Source organism: Bombina bombina, chromosome 5 (genome assembly GCF_027579735.1).
Source record: "Bombina bombina isolate aBomBom1 chromosome 5, aBomBom1.pri, whole genome shotgun sequence".
Classification (NCBI taxonomy): domain Eukaryota; kingdom Metazoa; phylum Chordata; class Amphibia; order Anura; family Bombinatoridae; genus Bombina; species Bombina bombina.
The window spans coordinates 375,895,313-375,916,220 of record NC_069503.1 but is presented as its reverse complement, the minus strand read 5'-3'; the positions used below and the strand labels follow the sequence as shown (position 1 = coordinate 375,916,220).

Sequence of the window (20,908 nt, the reverse complement as noted above, 5' to 3'; positions counted from 1 at the left end):
GCTTGCATCAAACAGGAGAGAGCTTCAGTGATTTTAATAGCTCCTGCAGGGCCTCGCAAGATCTGGTTCGCTGATCTGGTGACAATGTCATCTCTTCCACCAGGGAGGTTACCTTTCAGTAAGGACCTTCTACTTCAGGGTCCCTTTCTTCATCCAAATCTGGTTTCTCGGAAGCTGACTGCTTGGAGATTGAACGTCTAAGTTTGGCTAGACGTGGCTTCTCTGAAAAAAGTCATAGATACTATGCCTCAAGGCTCGTAAACCAGTTACTCACAGAATTTACCATAGGGTAGGGTGTAAATACCTTCATTGGTGTGATTCAAAAGGTTTTTCTTGGAACAAAGTAAGGGTTCCTCGAATTTTGGCTTTTCTTCAGGAGGGCCTGGAGATGAGTTTGTCAGTCAGTACTTTGAAGGGTCCGATTTCTGCCCTGTCTATTCTTCTGCATAAACGTCTGGCAGTTCTGACAGATGTTTAGTCTTTTGTTCAGGCCTTGGTCAGAATCAGGCCTGTGTTTAAATCTGTTGCTCCTCCTTGGAGTCTTAACCTTGTTCTTAGAGTTTTGCAGCAGGCTCCGTTTCAACCAATGCATTCTGTATTAAATTACTATATTGGAAGGTTTTGTTTCTTCTTGCTATTTCTTCTGCTCATAGAGTTTCAAACTTTCGGCTCTGCAGTGTGATTCCCCTTACCTTATTTTTCATGCTGATAAAGTGGTCCTTCGTACAAAATCTGGGGTTTCTCCCTAAGGTAGTGTCGGATCGCAATATTAATCAGGAAATTGTTGTTTCTTTTTTTTGTCCTAACCCTTCTTCCCAGAAGGAATGTCTTTTTCATAACTTGGATGTTGTGCGTGCTCTTAAATTTTACCTTCAAGCAACTAAAGATTTTCGACAGAATTCTGCCCTGTTTATTGTTTTCTCTGGTAAGTGTAGGGGTCAGAAGGCCACTTCTACCACTCTTTCTCTCTGGTTGAGAAGTGTTATCCGTTTAGCTTATGAGACAGCTGGACAGCAGCCTCCTTAGAGAATTACGGCTCATTCCACTAGAGCTGTTTTATCTTCATGGGCTTTCAAAAATGAAGCTTCTGTGGAGCAAATCTGTAAGGCGGCCACTTGTTCCTCTATTCATACTTTTTCCAAATTCCACAAAGCTGAGGCTTCTTTTGGGAGAAAGGTTCTTGAAGCGGTGGTGCCTTCAGTTTAGGTCCGCCTGTCTTGTTCTCCCTCCCTATTCATTCTGTGTCCTCTTGCTTGAGTATTGTTTCCCACTAGTAATTAGAATTTTTCATGGACTCTCCATGCCATAGGAAAGAAAACAAAAAATTGTTTGTCTAGTCCTCAGGCACCTCTATACCCTTGTATTATCTTCTTTTTCCGGTTCCCTTCGGCAAAGTGACTGGGGGTTATGGGTAAGGGAATTGATACTTAACAGCTCTACTGGGGTGCTCTTTGTCTCTTCCTGCTAGCCAGGAGTGAATATCCCAGCTAGCCAGGAGTGAATATCCCACTAGTAATTAGAATGTGTTGTGGACTCTCTATGCTCGGAAATAATTACATTTATCAGGTAAGCATACATTCTGTTTTTGATAAATATATTGTATATTGAAAATATTTTTTGCAGCTCAAAGGTAAAATATTAAAGCATGTCACCTTGTTATGTTAATGTGACCATCTAGTGGCCAATAATTGAGTCGGTTAGAGTGATAGCTAGATGTTTATGAGCTATCCGGTGGGTAGTTATGGGGATTTGGGTATGATGGTAAGTCAAGGGAAGTTAGTCACTGCTTGTCAGGGGAGTGTTAAAAGTATACGTGTTTACATGCAAAGTATGATAGTAAGCACAATAGTTGTATGAGAGCATAATATAATGTCAACATTATTAACTAAGCCGTTTGTCCCCACCACGGCTCCGGCCGCAAGCCACAGAACAGGTACTTATATGGTAAAGAAACATTTGCGGTGCCCCTATCTTTTTTAGAATAGCAAATAAAATATACACTAAATAATGAGAAAACTTAACATATAACTTTATTATAGTGCCATTCTTCATTATAAAAGTTTCAACTCAACTGTGTCCATGAAATCCAGGAAAGAATACATGCTAGTATATGGTAGTATGAGACTATAGAATAGGAAAACATAGACCTAAGCAGCATTATGTATAACCCATATTCTCTGTTTAAACCTGGTATGTTATCAGGGCTGAGTTGAAGCATAATTAAAGGGACACTGAACCCAAATTGTTTCTTTTGTGATTCAGATAGAGCATGCAATTTTAAGCAACTTTCTAATTTACTCCTATTATCAAATTGTCTTCATTATCTTGGTATCTTTATTTGAAATGCAAGAATGTAAGTTTAGATGCCGGCCCATTTTTGGTGAACTTGTTGTTCTTGCTGATTGGTAGATAAATTCATCCATCAATGAACAAGTGCTTTTCAGGGTCTGAACCAAATAAATAGCTTAGATGCCTTCTTTTTCAAATAAAGATAGCAAGAGAACGAAGAAAAATTAATAATAGGAGTAAATTAGAAAGTTGCTTAAAATTGCATGCTCTATCTGAATCACACAAGAAAATTTGGGTTCAGTGTCCCTTTAAGACCTTTGTTTTGGAGATTGTCATGCGTGAGGGTGAAAAGCCAGGACGGCATAGTTAGAGTTTCTGAACCTTTATCAAATGAGACTCCAGCCGGCAGGAAGTGTTGGTGCTTGTGTCGGCCCGGGAGTCCACCCCGAGCCCCCGAGCAGACACTGTACTTAATGATTTCTCATCTGTCAGCAGGATCCCACAGACTGTACCGATGGACTTCGCAGGTAGGGGTATAGTGGTAGATATATCTGTTGCGACATTGTGCGGTTGTTTGACAGCTGGGTAGATGTTGTTGGCCAAGGGAGTATAATTGCTCTTCTGGGTTGTTTTAGTCAAGTGAGTACAGTTGCTTATCTGAGGTTTCATCGTGTTGTGTGGTGGCAGTAAGGTGAGTTCGATCCTCTTCTGGAACTGGGTTACTACGGGAGTGCTCAAGGCCGTAGTTCCATCCCGCAGAGGAACTGCATCCAGATCTCCTTTAATGGTCGCAGTTTTTCGATGTGTGCTATATATGTCTATCAAAGAGTCCCATGGGGCTCTATCCATTAGATTCAGGAGATGGTTTTCAAGCTTTTCCAGGTGACGGTCTATGCTGGCTAGTAGCCCATCTTTCTCAGCAGTAGCCATGTGTGCTATATAATAGCGTGGTAGTTGTAGGCTGTGTTTTTCCCCTCATCACTAAATATATATGGGTATGCAGCTCTGCAAGGCTGTATAAAAATAAGGCAAAATTTCTGTTGCATTCAAAGAAGGCAAGTTACCTCAGTTTCCCAAGGGGGGTAGCGCTGCCTGTTAAGATCCACCGCTCCAGACCTTAAATGCCCGATCTTGTGTTCCAGCATCAGAAACACAGCAAATATCTTGGTATATAATGCTCTTCCAGGTATCTCAATAATACTGGCTGTTAATATTTTATATTTGCTGTGAGATGGTTCCAATAACAGCGTTTTTTTGGAATTTCAGCTAGAGCACTAAGGAGTTGCGACCGCTCAGGATCGCTATTCGGACACGCCCCCCTGTTCTTCATCTGAGATATTGTTTAATGTGCATGAGATTGTAATGTAAAATATTTTCATTCTCTCTATATTTTTCTTTTTTGTTTGTGTAAAAATCCCTGCACCAGCTTTTTTTTTCTAACACCTGAGATTGCATCTTTGAGCCCTTATAACTTTTGTGTGCAATATTTTTTTTTAAATATATTTTATTAGACAGTATTAATATTAGTGTAACTGTACTTTGTAATGTATTTTTGAAGTGTTTCATTAAACTTTTTTGTTGCGGAAAAGCATTAACTACAGCTCTTAGACGGCTAGATTTAGAGTTTTGTCGGTAAGGACCCGCGTAGCTAACGCTGGCTTTTTTCTGGCCGCACCATAAAAATAACTCTGGTATTGAGAGTCCACAGAATGTCAGCGTTAGGCTCCAAAAAAGGAGCGTAGAGCATATTTAACGCAACTGCAACTCTCGATACCAGAGTTGCTTACGGACGCGGCCAGCCTCAAAAACGTGCTTGTGCACGATTTCCCCATAGGAAACAATGGGGCTGTTTGAGCTGAAAAAAAACCTAACACCTGCAAAAAAGCCGCGTTCAGCTCCTAACGCAGCCCCATTGTTTGCTATGGGGAAACACTTCCTACGTCTGCACCTAACACTTTAACATGTACCCCGAGTCTAAACACCCCTAACCTTACACTTATTAACCCCTAATCTGCCGCCCCCGCTATCGCTGACCCCTGCATATTATTATTAACCCCTAATCTGCCGCTCCGTAAACCGCCGCTACTTACATTATCCCTATGTACCCCTAATCTGCTGCCCTAACATCGCCGACCCCTATATTATATTTATTAACCCCTAATCTGCCCCCCACAACGTCGCCTCCACCTGCCTACACTTATTAACCCCTAATCTGCCGACCGGACCGCAACGCTATTATTATAAAGTTATTAACCCCTAATCCGCCTCACTAACCCTATAATAAATAGTATTAACCCCTAATCTGCCCTCCCTAACATCGCCGACACCTAACTTCAATTATTAACCCCTAATCTGCCGACTGGAGCTCACCGCTATTCTAATAAATGTATTAACCCCTAAAGCTAAGTCAAACCCTAACACTAACACCCCCCCGAAGTTAAATATAATTTTAATCTAATGAAATTAATTAACTCTTATTAAATAAATTATTCCTATTTAAAGATAAATACTTACCTGTAAAATAAATCCTAATATAGCTACAATATAAATTATAATTATATTATAGCTATTTTAGGATTAATATTTATTTTACAGGTAACTTTGTATTTATTTTAACCAGGTACAATAGCTATTAAATAGTTAAGAACTATTTAATAGCTAAAATAGTTAAAATAATTACAAAATTACCTGTAAAATAAATCCTAACCTAAGTTACAATTAAACCTAACACTACACTATCAATAAATTAATTAAATAAAATACCTATAATTATCTACAATTAAACCTAACACTGCACTATCAATAAATAAATTAAATACAATACCTACAAATAACTACAATGAAATAAACTATCTAAAGTACAAAAAATAAAAAAGAACTAAGTTACAAAAAATAAAAAAATATTTACAAACATAAGAAAAATATTACAACAATTTTAAACTAATTACACCTACTCTAAGCCCCCTAATAAAATAACAAAGCCCCCCAAAATAAAAAAATGCCCTACCCTATTCTAAATTACTAAAGTTCAAAGCTCTTTTACCTTACCAGCCCTGAACAGGGCCCTTTGCGGGGCATGCCCCAAGAAGTTCAGCTCTTTTGCCTGTAAAAAAAAACATACAATACCCCCCCCCAACATTACAACCCACCACCCACATACCCCTAATCTAACCCAAACCCCCCTTAAATAAACCTAACACTAAGCCCTTGAAGATCTTCCTACCTTATCTTCACCATACCAGGTTCACCGATCGATCCAGAAGAGCTCCTCCGATGTCCTGATCCAAGCCCAAGCGGGGGGCTGAAGAGGTCCATGATCCGGCTGAAGTCATCATCCAAGCGGGAGCTGAAGAGGTCCATGATCCGGCTGAAGTCTTCATCCAAGCGGGAGCTGAAGAGGTCCATGATCCGGATGAAGTCTTCTATCAACGGCATCTTCAATCTTCTTTCTTCGGGAGCCATCATCTTCCATCCGACGCGGAACATCCTCTTCTCCCGACGCCTACTAGCCGAATGACGGTTCCTTTAAATGACGTCATCCAAGATGGCGTCCCTCGAATTCCGATTGGCTGATAGGATTCTATCAGCCAATCGGAATTAAGGTAGGAATATTCTGATTGGCTGATGGAATCAGCCAATCAGAATCAAGTTTAATCCCCTCCTTCCTCACCTTCTCTGCAGTCATTTACTCTTTTAAGGTGGATTATCAGTTTTACTTCAACATTCATGGTAGGAACAGCATTCTTTTCAATAGCAGTGGGCTTACTATTTAATTTAGGTGTGAATATTATTGCATATATAGAAATATATATATATTTATATTTAGCTATTGTACAAGAAATATATATTCAACACAAAATCACTGGCTGTCGTAAGTAATCGAATACCTAGAGGGCACCAAAAAATTTATTAACTAAAGGCTTCAACAGGCTAGCCTAAATATATCCTGAGATCCCAATACAAAGGTGTCTTAAAGTCCTATATAAAGGTCCCTTAAAATATTCTCCAATCTTCTATTAATGGATTATTCCATGTAGGATGGCAGCTCCTTTCATGACCTTCGCGTCAAGAGATTCACTAAAAACATAACATCGAAGAAAGGGCGCCTCCTAGTGCAGTGATAACAGTAAGAAGCCTCCACCAATTTATACCCTATGAGATAAAGACCGCTGCTCCATAACCTGTCCGCCTGCTCTGAGGAGGCGGACAGACTTTGCAGCAATTCAACCCGATCGAATACGATCAGGTTGATTGACACCCCCTGCTAGCAGCCACGAATATGTAGGGGGCGGCATTGCAGGCCCCTATATGTCTGTTTGTGCTCGATCTGTGTTCTCCGGACAGTGGGGATATCTCCTGAGGTATTTGGAAGAATCGCTGGATGTCTGCCATTATCAAAGATGTTCTGTGAACCTGTGCTGGAGGCCAGTCTGCCAGGCGACTAAGAGGATCCGGCCTGTTTGATGTGCACTGTTTGGTGCTTCCCTGCATGTGAGTAAGATTACCACCTGTTGTGTTACCATTCATATTTTGCTCAGTTGGTCTACCTTATGAGGCGCATTCTACTTTTTTTATTTTAGAGTTGTATGCCTGGACATTATAGAAGAGCTGCCTTATTGGGGATCTTTTTGTGCTTCACCAGAAGACTTCTTTCTCACATTTCAATCAGATTGTGAACTTTCTTGTGATCTTGATTCATCCTATTTAACTTTTGACCTCTTTACACACTCATATGCTTTATTAGAATATTGTCATTTATCCTTGGTATCTCTATATAGATATTGAGCACCATTGTACGATTGTCTGTGTATATCTACCTTTACTATATATGTTTAGTTTGTGATTGGTTAGCAAGGGTTCTTTTGTTCTGAGGCACAGGGAAATCGATGAAAAGAAAACCATAAAGGTATATGCTCATTTCACAAAATAAATCTTCATTATTCGTTGCACAATTCTTCTCAGATATGAAGGTACATTATCATGTAGCTTACAATTTGTCTTTAATGTTCACATAACTATTTCAATAGAATTTTCGTGATTTTTTTAATGTCACAGAACTGTCTTGTTGAAGAAAACTGGAATTAGATATAAATATAAACTCGTCATGAATTTCAGAGCCAGTATTCACTGGTAAAATTTTATTTTTCATTTTGTGGTATAATTTTAAAGTTCCATAGTGTGATCTGGAGGACAGAACAGAAATAGTACCACATAGTGTGACTTGCAAGAACCGGTTGGGTATTGGTAGGGCATAGGGCGGTTGCACAAAATTTCCACTCGCCCTGGGTGAGTAGAAATTGAACTGGAGCGAGTGAATGTTGAATCAACAATTACTCACTATTGAAGGCTGGGCATGTATTCGTAGCCCCGAAATGCTGCCATGAAAATGGAGCTCCGGCTTGAAAGTGGAGCACAGTTGTGTCAACATGAAGGCTCTGAGAAGAAGCGTTGTCAAAAGTTTTTTTATCATGTCCCTGCTGCCTGGTTTACACAAATTTTCATCATGTGAGATAAATGCTTTCTATACACTATGCCAAATAACCAGTAAATGTATATATTTTTAATAATTATATTAAAAGTACTTCATTTGCTATAGTTTAAAATAAACAAAATATAAAAAAAAATACTGCATAATAAGGTGTTTTACAATGGTTAAACATATGCAAAGAGGATACGCAGGATAGGGATAGGGGGTGCCCTAAACAAACAACATGGTGAATAGTATAATGTGTGCAAAGGGCAAATCAATCCAAAGTCAATGTCCTAATCAGTGTCCAGGCCCAAACAGCTCTCTGTGTGGGGGAGTAAGGTCCAACTCCCAAAGTCAGCAAACTGTAGATTGAAAATGGAAAAAGGGGCGCCACATGGCCTAGTATTATCAGGTAAAGTAAACAATATAATATCAAAATGTGCATTCACATTTGGTGTTGCACCAAAGCATATAGGTGCAAATGCGCAGCCTGGAGTCTTAAGGTCATCCAGCAGACTAGACTCCCGTAATCAGCAAGCACAGTCAGGAGGTGTCTTCAAGTGCGTTCTCTCCAATCAATGGAGGAGGATGTAACGATTGGTAAAAATATATATAGCAAGTCGTAAGATAAAACTTACATTTAATAAAAAGATAATAAAAACAAGCAACGCGTTTCTCAGCTATACAAGCTGTTTCATCAGGCTTATTGGAGAGAACGCATCTGAAGACACCTCCTGACTGTGTTGACTGATTGCGGGAGTCTGGTCTGCTGGATGACCTTCAGAATTAAGTCTGCGCATTTGCACCTATGTGCTTTAGTGTAACACTAAATGTGAGTGCACATGTTGATATCATTACACTGTTTACTTTACCTGACGATACTAGGCCTTGTGGCGCCCCTGTTTCCATTTTTCATCTACAGATATGCAAAGAGGAGGTTGGGTAGTGGATGTTGTGTGGGTGGCTAGTGGGTGTGGGCATTTGATGGTAGGATCAGAAGTGGAAAGTAACATTTTGGCCTGGCTAGCAGCTTTCTGAGCCCTAATAAGGGTATGTTATATTAATATACATATAAAACCCTCACCTGCTATTCATAATCCTGCTGAGCAAAGGCTCTAGCCAGCCTGAGTGACACTCACAGTGTGAGTCCATGAAGATAAGAATATCCCCGGTGGCTCTTGCTGCTCCCAGCATACGTCCTCCAACAACACCAAGCCGCTTGTTACTCCTGATTAACTTAACGCCACCAAGTCTTGCAATGTATTCACTCAGGGCAGATTTAAGATGCTCTACACAAAAGAAATACATTGTTAATAGTAGAACTTGCACAGCTACATTTTATGTATTATTTTTTATTTGCTCTTCTGATCATCTTAAATGATGTTATTATTTAATATACAAGATGCAGCACACTTTTAAAGATACAGTACTATAAATATGTAACTGTACAGAGACTTCTCTTCCTACATTGTATTTCCAAGCCTTGCTGTTTAAATTAACCTAAAGTGCAATAAGAAAATGCTATATATGTTTGAGTATTGTATTATTTCACTGTTCTTGTATATAACTATGTGTTTTCTGCTGTTTTGTCACCTCTCTTCCTTCACCTCTTTTCTTTGCTGCTTTAGTCTCTCAGTGTCTCTCCTTTTATTTGTCTCTGATTTGCTCACTTCTTTCCCTTGTTTTTGTAATTTTATGCCTCTACATTACTTCTATCCCAACCCTATAGTCTCAGTCTTTTCCTACTTATTTTCTTCCCCTCTCTTTCTTCACTTCCCCCCATTCTATTCTCTCTCTCCCTCTGAGACAGAGGGAGAGAGAGAATGCTTCTCTTGCTTCTCTCTCTACCACTTTCCATTCCCCCTCACTGTCATAAAGGACAGGGTTTTTAGACACTATCCAATGTATGTCTATTGACAAATTTACTTTGTTCTTTTCATAAGCTTTATAGCCTTTGTTGAAAATCATGTTGTCACGGATACCAGGCTGCCAAGGTCAAACCCCCACCCCTACTACCTAGCCCCCCCACAACCACCACCCCCACCAATTTCTCACTGGATTTGGACTTTTGAGAGCATTGGCAATCTCCCAGATAATTGGTTTACTTGTTTTGTGTTCTCACGGAAGAGCTGATCTCTGACCGCCCAGCCCCTCTCCGGCCGGGCTCCTGGAACTACCGGCTGGCCACACTTCCCTGAATAACTGCTAACATTTACACCAGGTCGCTCCAGCGGCCCTTCACTCCAGAGCTCCGTTCTTTTGGGGATTGGTACCCCCTAGGGAGGGCAAGAGGTGGGGTGATTGCCGGAGGGGAACTCCCTTGGGAACTGGGGGTTCTGGACCCCCCCTACAACTTCTATTTCCCCATGGCCTTCCCGGTGTACATTTGATCACCCTTAGCTCTCGTCCCAGCCATGGATTACATTGCTTTCTGGAATGTAGTATCTGGGGACTAAGGGTTTTCCAACGACACCCTGGAAGTGCCACCGCTCCCCCGGGATCACCCCAGAATAGCCACCTCTGTACCACTGGGACTCTGTAAGACAATGGACACTATGGGGGGCGCCAGCCTGTCTGGAGGGGCAGGAATGGCGGGAGATCTGAGGGTCTGATAAGACTCCTTATCAAGATGTGTTTGTGTATATAAGCAGTGTGTTTCCATAATAAAGTTACTCTTTGTTTCACCCGAATACTGGTTCTGTCTGGTTATGTGGGTGGGCTCCGCTATAATCACTTTGCTCCGCTACATAGCGGCATGTTCCAGGTATAGGAAGGACCCCTCTGGCTGAACTACCCAGTCAGGGTAGCCGGTGTCCATCACACATGTCTATGAATAAGTGCCTCTAAGGGGCGTGAAACGCGTCAGACATTCTGTCCTGTATGTCTGCTTGTCTGTGCAGTTTTAAGGTATTCCACAATAAATTTAAATATTTTAATTTTTATGCTGCTTGTCGTAGTGCCTGCTCTCTACTTTTCTTTTGTTGAAAATCAAACCTAGGTAGGCTCAGCAGCACCATAGGAAGCTACACACGTGTGCCTCTTGTCATTGGATAACCAGATATGTTCAGCAAGCTCCCAGTAGCCCATTGTTGCTCTGGAGCTGACTTTAATTATATGTTTATTCCCTTTGCAAGGGATGAAAACATATTTATATGCAAAAACAGTGCAATAATAAAATGTTCTAACACCTTGGAGAAATTTGTTTTTGCACTTCTGTGTCCCTTTTGTGCCTATGTAAAAGAGACATGATTTTTTTTCATTGTTCTCTTTGTATCTTTTGTTGAAAAGCAGGGACGTATGTTTAGGAGACGGCCATTTCTTAAGCACTATATGGCAGCAGTTTCGTAAGAATGTTATCCATTTGCAAGAGTACTAGATGGCAGCGCCATTTCCTGCTATGTAGTGCACCAGATGCCTATCTAGGTATCTCTTCAACACAGAATATCATGGGAACCAAGCAAGTCGATAATAGAAGTAAATTGGAAAGTTTTTTTTTAAATGGTATGCTCTGTCTAAATCACAAAAGAATATTTTTGGGTTTCATATCCCTTCATTTGCTATTGAAACAAACAGGAAATGCATCTTTGTGCTCAGCTGATATTTAAAGGGATATGAAACCCAATTTTTTCTTTCTTGATATGCAATTTTAAGCAACTTTCTCATTTACTCCTATTATTATTATTATTTTCGTTCTCTTGGTATCTTTATTTGAAAAGCGGGAATGTAAGCTTAGGAGCTGGCCCATTTTTGGTTCAGCACCTAGGTAGCACATGTGGATTGGTGGCTAAATGTAGCCACCAATTGGGCTTCACTCGTAATACCACTGGTATTATAGGTAAATCGCAATGTGAGCGCAACCTCGTGTTCACAGTGCATGTAAGCATTACGCTCACGAGAGCGCGCTTCCATAGGCTCCAATGGGAGCCTCGTTCTGATGCCATCATTAACGGCACAGAACCTAGAGCAGCGAAGGGTGTAAGTAGCGCAGTGATGGGCAGCAAATTTAAAATATATATGTATGTAAATATATACATATACATTTACTTGTTTTTATGTGCATATACACATATTAACAAATAAATATATATGTAAATAAGCATATACATATATATTTATAGTAATAACACAGTCCCCATACCCCACATCAGCACACTTTAACCCCTTATAACTGCTTTGTGCAGTTATTATTTAAAAAATAAAGATGCTCCTTTTTTTAATTTAAAAAGCAACACTACACTTTTATTTTGGGGCAATTGGGGAAAACCAAAAACAAAAGTCCAAAATGTTTATTTACAGTCGCCGAAAGCATAGTAAAAACAGTACATAGGGAAGGAGACACAGTCTCTTGGGGGACATTTTTTAAATTAACCAGAGGTCTAACCTCTGGTTAATTTTTAGAGCACTAATTGCTACCACGAGCTCTCCATAGCATTAACCAGCCACTTGTAAAGGCTGGTTATTTAACGTGTGCCCTTAAACGGACGAATTTGCAGATTTACAGGCGCATGTTAAATTAGCGCTCCACAGCTGCCAGTACTAAAGATAGCCACAATTAGTGGGAGGGGGAGGATAAGAAAGCTACTTGGGGGGGGATCAGGGAGGTGGGAGTGTTAAGGAGGCTCACTATACTGCAGATTTTTTATATATAAATAATAAAAAAAAAATAAACTGCATTCTGGCAGGCTGTCTGCCTGTACCTAAGATGGTGGTGACCAGTGGGGTGGGGAGTGACAGGTGACAGGGTAAGCTCTACACTAAAGCTAAAATTTACTTTACAAGCTACCTGATTAACCCCTTCACTGCCAAGAGTAATAAAAGTATGGTGCGTAGCTGCAATTAGTGGCATTCTAATTATGTAACGTAAATAATTTCAGTGAGAAACCCAAAGTTTGTGATTTTATATGATCGTATTTGGCAGTGAAATGGTGGCATAAAATATACTAAAATTGACCTAGATCAATACCTTGGGTTGTCTACTTAAAGAGATAGTAAAGCCCAAAATGTTATTTCTTTCATGTAATTGGCAAGAGTCCATGAGCTAGTGACGTATGGGATATACAATCCTACCAGGAGGGGCAAAGTTTCCCAAACCTCAAAATGCCCCTCACCACACCCACAATTCAGTTTTACAAACTTTGCCTCCTATGGAGGGGGTGAAGTAAGTTTGTGCTAAGATTTCTATGTTGACATGCTCTTCTCAGCATTTTGAAGCCCGGTTCCTCTCAGAGTACAGTGAATGTCAGAGGGATGTGAAGGGAGTATCACCTATTGAATGCAATGGTCTTCCTAACGGGGATCTATTTCATAGGTTCTCTGTTATCGGTCGTAGAGATTCATCTCCTACCTCCCTTTTCAAATTGACGATATACTCTTATATACCATTACCTCTACTGATTTCCGTTTCAGTACTGGTTTGGCTATCTGCTATATGTGGATGGGTGTCTTTTGGTAAGTATGTCTCATTTACTTAAGACACTCTCAGCTATGGTTGGGCACTTTATATATAAAGTTCTAAATATATGTTTGTACTTATATTTGCCATGATTCAGGTTTATCAGTATATTTCCTTTTTGCAGACTGTCAGTTTCATATCTGGGAAATGCATTTAAAAAATCAAAAAAATAAAAATTCTTACCTGAGGTTTTCTAAATTGCGGGCTGTATTAAGCTCGCAAGAGCGCAAAATGCTATAATTTATTGCGTCATTCTTGGCGCGAGACTTTTTTAGCATGAAAATTACGTTTGTTGACGCAAATTCGTCATTTCCGGCGTCTTAGTTGACGCCGAGTCTTTTCTCAAGGTTGCGTCATCTATGACACTCGAGTTACGTTCCGGACGTTTTTGGCGCCAAAAAATGTTTTTAAGTTTGTGGTGCGTCATACTTGGCGCCAAACATTTTTTCATTATTTAAGACCTCATTCTTTTTGCCTCTGGTCTTTTTTTTCTATGTCAGAGCCTATTCTGTTTGCATTTTTTCCCATTCCTGAAACTGTCATATAAGGAAATTGATAATTTTGCTTTATATGTTGTTTTTTCTTTTACATACTGCAAGATGTCTCAATCTGATCCTGTCTCAGAATCTACTACTGGAATCCTGCTGCCTGATATCGGGTCTACCAAAGTGCATTTGTTGTAAACTTGTAGTAACTGTTCCTCCAGCTGTGGTTTGTAATAGTTGTCATGATAAACGTTTGCATGCAGAAAATGTTTCCATCAGTAGTAGTTCATTACCTGTTGCTGGTCCATCAACATCTAATGCTCAGGATATTCCTGTAAATTTAAGAGAATTTATTTCTGATTCCATTCAGAAGGTTTTGTCTGCCATTCCGCCTTCTTTTAAACGTAAAAGATCTTTTAAAACTTCTCATAGAGTTGATGAATTTTCTAATGACCGATTTATCTATCTCTGATGAGGATCTGTCAGAGGATCCTGCCTCAGATATTGACACTGACAAATCCTCTTATTTATTTAAATTGGAGTATATTCGCTTTATTAAAAGAATTGTTGATTGCATTAGATATGGAGGAGACTAGTCCTCTTGATACTAAAACTAGTAAACGTTTAAATTTGGTTTATAAACCGCATGTAGTTATTCCAGAGGTTTTTCCAGTTCCTGATGCTATTTCAGATATGATTTCAAAGGAATGGAACAGACTGGGTACTTCTTTTACCCCTTCTTCAAGGTTTAAAAAATTGTATCCTTTGCCTACTGATAGATTGGAGTTTTGGGAAAAGATCCCCAAAGTTGATGGGGCCATCTCTACTCTTGCTAAACGTACTACTATTCCTATGGAAAATAGTACTTCTTTTAAAGATCCTTTAGATAGGAAGCTTGAATATTATCTAAGGAAAGCTTATTTATGTTCAGGTCATCTTCTTAGGCCTGCTATTTCTTTGGTTGATGTTGCAGCTGCCTCAACTTTTTGGTTGGAAACTTTAGCGCAACAAGTATCAGATCATAATGTGTATAGCATTGTTAAATTAATTCAACATGCTAATAATTTAATTTGTGATGCCATTTTTGATATTATCAGAATTGATGTTAGATATATGTCTTTAGCTATTTTAGCTAGAAGAGCTTTATGGCTTAAATCTTGGAATGCTAATATGACTTCTAAATCAACATTGCTATCTCTTTCTTTCCAAGGTAATAAATTATTTGGTTCTCAGTTGGATTCTATAATTTCTACTGTCACTGGGGGGAAGGGAGCTTTTTTGCCTCAGGATAAAAAATCTAAGGGTAAATTTAAAGCTTCTAACCGTTTTCGTTCCTTTCGACAAAATAAGGCACATAAATCTAATCCTTCCCCTAAGGAATCTGTCTCCAATTGGAAGCCTTCCTCAATCTGGAATAAATCCAAGCCATTGAAGAGATCTAAACCAGCCCCCAAGTCCGCATGAAGGTGCGGCCCTCATTCCAGCTCAGCTGGTAGGTGGCAGATTAAAATTTTTCAAGGATGTTTGGATAAATTCAGTCCAAAATCATTGGATTCAGAACATTGTCTCTCAGGGGTACAGAATAGGTTTTAGGGTAAGACCACCTGTGAGAAGTTTCTTTCTCTCACGCAGTCCAGTGAACTCAGAGAAAGCACAGGCTTTCCTGAAGTGTGTTTCAGACCTGGAGTTATCTGGGGTAATCGTGCCAGTTCCTTTTCAGGAACAGGGTCTGGGGTTTTATTCAAATCTGTTCATTGTCCCAAAGAAAGAAAATTCATTCAGGCCAGTTCTGGATCTAAAAGTCTTGAATCGTTATGTAAGAGTACCAACATTCAAAATGGTGACTATAAGGACTATTCTGCCTTTTGTTCAGCAAGGGCATTATATGTCCACAATAGACTTACAGGATACATATCTTCATATTCCGATTCATCTCATCTAAAGAAGAAACTTCCCAGGTACCTGTCCAGGTCCAGGGATCCTCAGGCAGAAGCAGTGGATGCATTGACACTTCCCTGGAGTTATCAACCTGCCTATATTTTTCCGCCTCTAGTTCTTCTTCCAAGAGTGATTTCCAAAATCATCATGGAGCAATCGTTTGTGCTGCTGGTGGCTCCAGCATGGGCTCACAGGTTTTGGTATGCGGATCTTGTTCGGATGTCCAGTTGCCAACCTTGGCCACTTCCACTAAGGCCAGACCTTCTATCTCAAGGTCCGTTTTTCCATCAGGATCTCAAATCATTAAATTTGAAGGTATGGAAATTTAATGCTTAGTGCTTAGTCATAGAGGTTTCTCTGACTCAGTGATTAATACTATGTTGCAGGCTCGTAAATCTGTTTCTAGAAATATTTATTATCGAGTTTGGAATATTTACATTTCATGGTGTTCTTCTCATAAATTCTTTTGGCATTCTTTTAGAATTCCTAGAATTTTACAGTTTCTTCAGGATGGTTTGGATAAGGGTTTGTCTGCAAGTTCCTTGAGGGGACAAATCTCTGCTCTTTCTGTTTTATTCCACAGAAAAATTGCTAACCTCCACGATATTCATTGTTTTATACAGGCTTTGGTTCGTATCAAGCCTGTCATTAAATCAATCTCTCCTCCTTGGAGTCTTAATTTGGTTTTGAAGGCTTTACAGGCTCCTCCGTTTGAGCCTATGCATTCTTAGGACATTAAATTGCTTTCTTGGAAAGTGTTGTTTCTTTTGGCCATCTCTTCTGCTAGAAGAGTTTCTGAATTATCTGCTCTTTCTTGTGAGTCTCCTTTTCTGATTTTTCATCAGGATAAGGCAGTTTTGCGGACTTCATTTAAATTCTTACCTAAAGTTGTGAATTCCAACAACATTAGTAGGGAAATTGTTATCCCTTCTTTGTGTCCCCATCCTAAGAATTCTTTGGAAAGATCTTTACATTCTTTGGATGTGGTGAGAGCTTTGAAATATTATGTTGAAGCTACTAAAGTTTTCAGGAAGACTTCTAGTCTATTTGTTATCTTTTCTGGTTCTAGGAAAGGTCAGAAGGTTTCTGCCATTTCTTTGGCATCTTGGTTAAAGCTTTTGATTCATCACGCTTATTTGGAGTCGGGTAAATCCCCGCCTCAGAGGATTACAGCTCATTCTACTAGGTCAGTTTCCACTTCCTGGGCTTTTAAGAATGAAGCTTCAGTTGATCAGATTTGCAAAGCAGCAACTTGGTTTTCTTTGCATACATTTACTAAATTCTACCATTTTGATGTTTTTTCTTCTTCAGAAGCAGTTTTTGGTAGAAAAGTCCTTCAGGCAGCTGTTTCAGTTTGATTCTTCTGCTTATAATTTTTTTTCTTTTTCATTATAAGATTAAAACTTATGATTTGGGTTGTGGATTAATTTTTTCAACGGAATTGGCTGTCTTTATTTTTTATCCCTCCCTCTCTAGTGACTCTTGCGTGGAGTTCCACATCTTGGGTATTTGCTATCCCATACGTCCCTAGCTCATGGACTCTTGCCAATTACATGAAAGAAAACATAATTTATGTAAGAATTTACCTGATAAATTCATTTCTTTCATATTGGCAAAAGTCCATGAGGCCCACCCTTTTGCTGGTTATGATTTTTTTGTATAAAACACAATTATTCCAATTCCTTTGTTGATGCTTTTTTACTCCTTTCTTTATCACCCCACTTCTTGGCTATTCGTTAAACTGAATTGTGGGTGTGGTGAGGGGTGTATTTGTAGGCATTTTGAGGTTTGGGAAACTTTGTCCCTCCTGGTAGGATTGTATATCCCATACGTCACTAGCTCATGGACTCTTGCCAATATGAAAGAAATGAATTTATCAGGTAAATTCTTACATAAATGATGTTTTTATGATTCAGATAGAACATACAATTTTAAACAACTTTCCAATTTAATTCTATTATCAAATTTTCTTCATTCTCTTATCCATTTCTGAAGGGACAGCATTGCACTACTGGCAGGAAGCTGAAAATATCTATTTAGCCAATAACAAGAGACAAATGTGTGCAGGCACCAATGAGCAGCAGCTCCCACTAGTGTATGATATGTGCATATTCATTTTTTAACAAGGGATACTAAGAGAACAAAGCACATTTGAAAATAGAAGTGAATTTAAAAGTGTCTTAAAATTACATGCTCTATCTGAATCATGCAAGTTTATTTTTGACTTTCCTATCCCTTTAAAAAATATATATATAGTTTTGATAGGTAAATAAATTACAAAAAATATGGAGTGATAGCAAAAATGCAAACAATTCTCTGGTATTTTAGGCAGTTCTTCTCTGAAAGTCCTGGTAGTGAAGGGGTTAAGTATTAAATACTGCAGCCAATACAACTCATATTACCATAGTTTCAGTGTATACTATCTTAAATCCCCTCTGTTTTCATATACATGTGTTTCTTTTAGGGTTTTGCATATTTTGACACAATGTAACCACCTTTCAGTTTGAAAGATAAAACTGTGACAAACTGTATAGAGAATATGCCAGACCTGGCAGAGAGCTTCTGGCTATGCCCATAGAACACCCCTGTTCAGCCCACTTGCAGAGGTGAGGAAACTCATTTTACTATCAGAAAAATTATATGCTTTGACTTTTGTATTATAACTATTAATTTCACATTGTTTTTTTCTTGTGCAGTGTAGTTTTAATATGATTTCTACTGTGTACATAAAATATGTTTTTTTCTTCTGCAATTTTAATCTAAATTTTAAAATAAAAATTTTGCGGAACAATTTTATTATGAATTTTTTTTTGTGTGAAACCTATTGCAATGTATGCATTAGCTTCACATACTTAAAGGGAAAGTAAACACCTTGAAATTTATATACAGTGGGTATTGAAAAGAATCACCCCCTTGAAAATAATCACATATTGTTGCTTTGCAGCCAGAAATAGACAGACTCAGTTTTTGTTTATCTATTTGTAATTACTCAGTGCAACTTATAACATCCAAGTGAAAGATATAACACCAAAATGTCAAGCAAAAATAAAGACAATTCAAAAACAGAATCACTGAGTTGGAAAAAGGATCACCCCCTTGTCAGTATTTTGTTGAACCACCTTTTGCTTTAATTACAGCCTTTAGTCTGTTGGGATATGTCTCTACTGACTTTGCAAATCTAGACTGTACAATATGTGCCCACTCTTCTTTGCAGAACTGCTCCAGTTCCGTTACATTTGATAGTGACCGTTTGTGGACTTCAGTCTTCAAGTCATACCACAGATATTCAATGGGGTTTAAGTCTGGGCTCTGACTAGGCCATGCAAGGACATTCACCTTTTTCTCCTTCAACCACTGTATGGTAATTTTTGCTGTGGGCTTTGGGTCGTTGTCATGTTGGAAGGTAAACCTTCTTCCCATTGAAAACTTCCTGGCAGAGGGCAGCAGATTTTCCTAAAGAATGTGACAGTATTTTGCCACATCCATTATTCCTTCTATCCTGACAAGTGCTCCAGTGCCTGCTGCAGAGAAACATCCCCATAACAGGATATTACCCCCTTCATGCTTTATTGTAGGTATGGTGTTATTTGGATGGTGAAGCTGTATTGGATTTCCTCCAGACATATTGTTTGGTGTTGAGGCCAAATAATTCAATTTTAGTCTCATCTGACCATAACACCTTTTTCCATATGGCCTCAGCATCTCATAGGTGTGTTATGGCAAAGCTCAGTCGTGACTGCATGTGGCCTTTCTTGAGGAGTGCCTTTATTCTTGCAACCCTCCCATACAAGCCACATTTGTGGAGAATTTGTGATATTGTTGTCACATGCACACAATGACCATACCACTCTTTGTCATAAATTCCTGCAACTGCTTTAGAGCTGCTGTGGGCCTCTTGGTAGCCTCTCTGACCAGTTACCTCCTGGCTCTTTCATCCAGTTTGGAGCAACGTCCTGATCCAGAGAGGGTCTGTGTTGTACCAAATACCTTCTTAATAATAGATTTCACTGTGCTTCTAGGCATTGATAAAGCCTTTGATATTTTCTTCTATCCATCTCCTGACTTGTGCCTGTCCACAACGTTATCCTGGAGATCTTTTGACAGTGCCTTGCCACTCATAGTTGATTGTTTGCTTCAGTTGCACTACCAGGGACTGAGATGTTCCAGAAAAAAGCTCTTTTCATGCTTAGCTAATCAATATGCCCACAGCTGATCACAGTTGAAGGTGATATGCCTTTGTGTGTGCCGTTCAGAAGGGGATTAGCTACATCTGATTGAGTTTACAAGTAATTTTAGGATGGGGGATCCTTTTTGCAACTCAGTGATTCAGTGATGTTATAAGTTACACTGAGTAATTACAACTGGATAAACAAAAACTGTGGATGTCTTTATCTCAGTCTGCAAGCAACAAAATTTGATTATTTTCAAGGGGGGCGGGTGATTCTTTTCATTACCCACTGTAAAAAAAAATTGTTAAGCGTAATGAAACAACTTTGCAATATATTTATTTTGCCTCCTTTTCATGTAGTTTAGCTCTAAAAATTGAGCAAATTCTAATTCTCATAGCATCAAATGCGCCCTGCTGACTTATTGGGGATAACCCTGCTACATATATGTTCCTTATTGGCTTTATCAGATAACAACTGCAAATCATTGCATTTTATACTAACTTTATGACAGTGAGTTTAGCTGTTGAAAAATAACTGTGGTGTAAAGTATGTTTACTTGGCTGAGATATTATCAAATGTCTTGTAATTATGTGTACTGTCCCTTTAAATATAGGTAACACTCCTTTGTAAAACACTGGGCTTCATAGAACTTGCAAGAAGTTTTACAGGATTTTGCAAGCCCAGAGGCCTTTAGTTAATAGGACCCAATCTTTTGCGGCCAAAGGGGTGCGTTAGCTACGCATGCTTTTTTTCCCCCGCACCTTTTAAATACCACTGGTAGTTAGAGTTCACAGAAGGGCTGCGTTAGGCTCCAAAAAGGGAGCATGTAGCATATTTACCGCCACTGCAACTCTCAATACCAGCGGTGCTTACGGACGCAGCCAGCTTCAAAAACGTGCTCGTGCACGATTTCCCCATAGGAAACAATGGGGCCGTTTGAGCTGAAAAAAAACCTAACACCTGCAAAAAAGCAGCGTTCAGCTCCTAACGCAGCCCCATTGTTTCCTATGGGGAGACACTTCCTAAGTCTGCACCAAACATCCTAACATGTACCCCGAGTCTCAACACCCATAACCTTACACTTATTAACCCCTAATCTGTCGCC

At 39.3% G+C, this 20,908-nt stretch overlaps 1 protein-coding gene across 1 annotated transcript in view; it reads right to left on the bottom strand.

The window, feature by feature from the left end:
* GALNT15 (polypeptide N-acetylgalactosaminyltransferase 15) overlaps positions 1-20,908 on the bottom strand; it is a 119,517-nt gene that overhangs the window by 90,054 nt on the left and 8,555 nt on the right. The window contains exon 3 of the mRNA XM_053714206.1: positions 8,844-9,048. Coding sequence (XP_053570181.1) covers positions 8,844-9,048 — 205 coding nt within the window. The remainder of the gene's footprint in view (positions 1-8,843; positions 9,049-20,908) is intronic.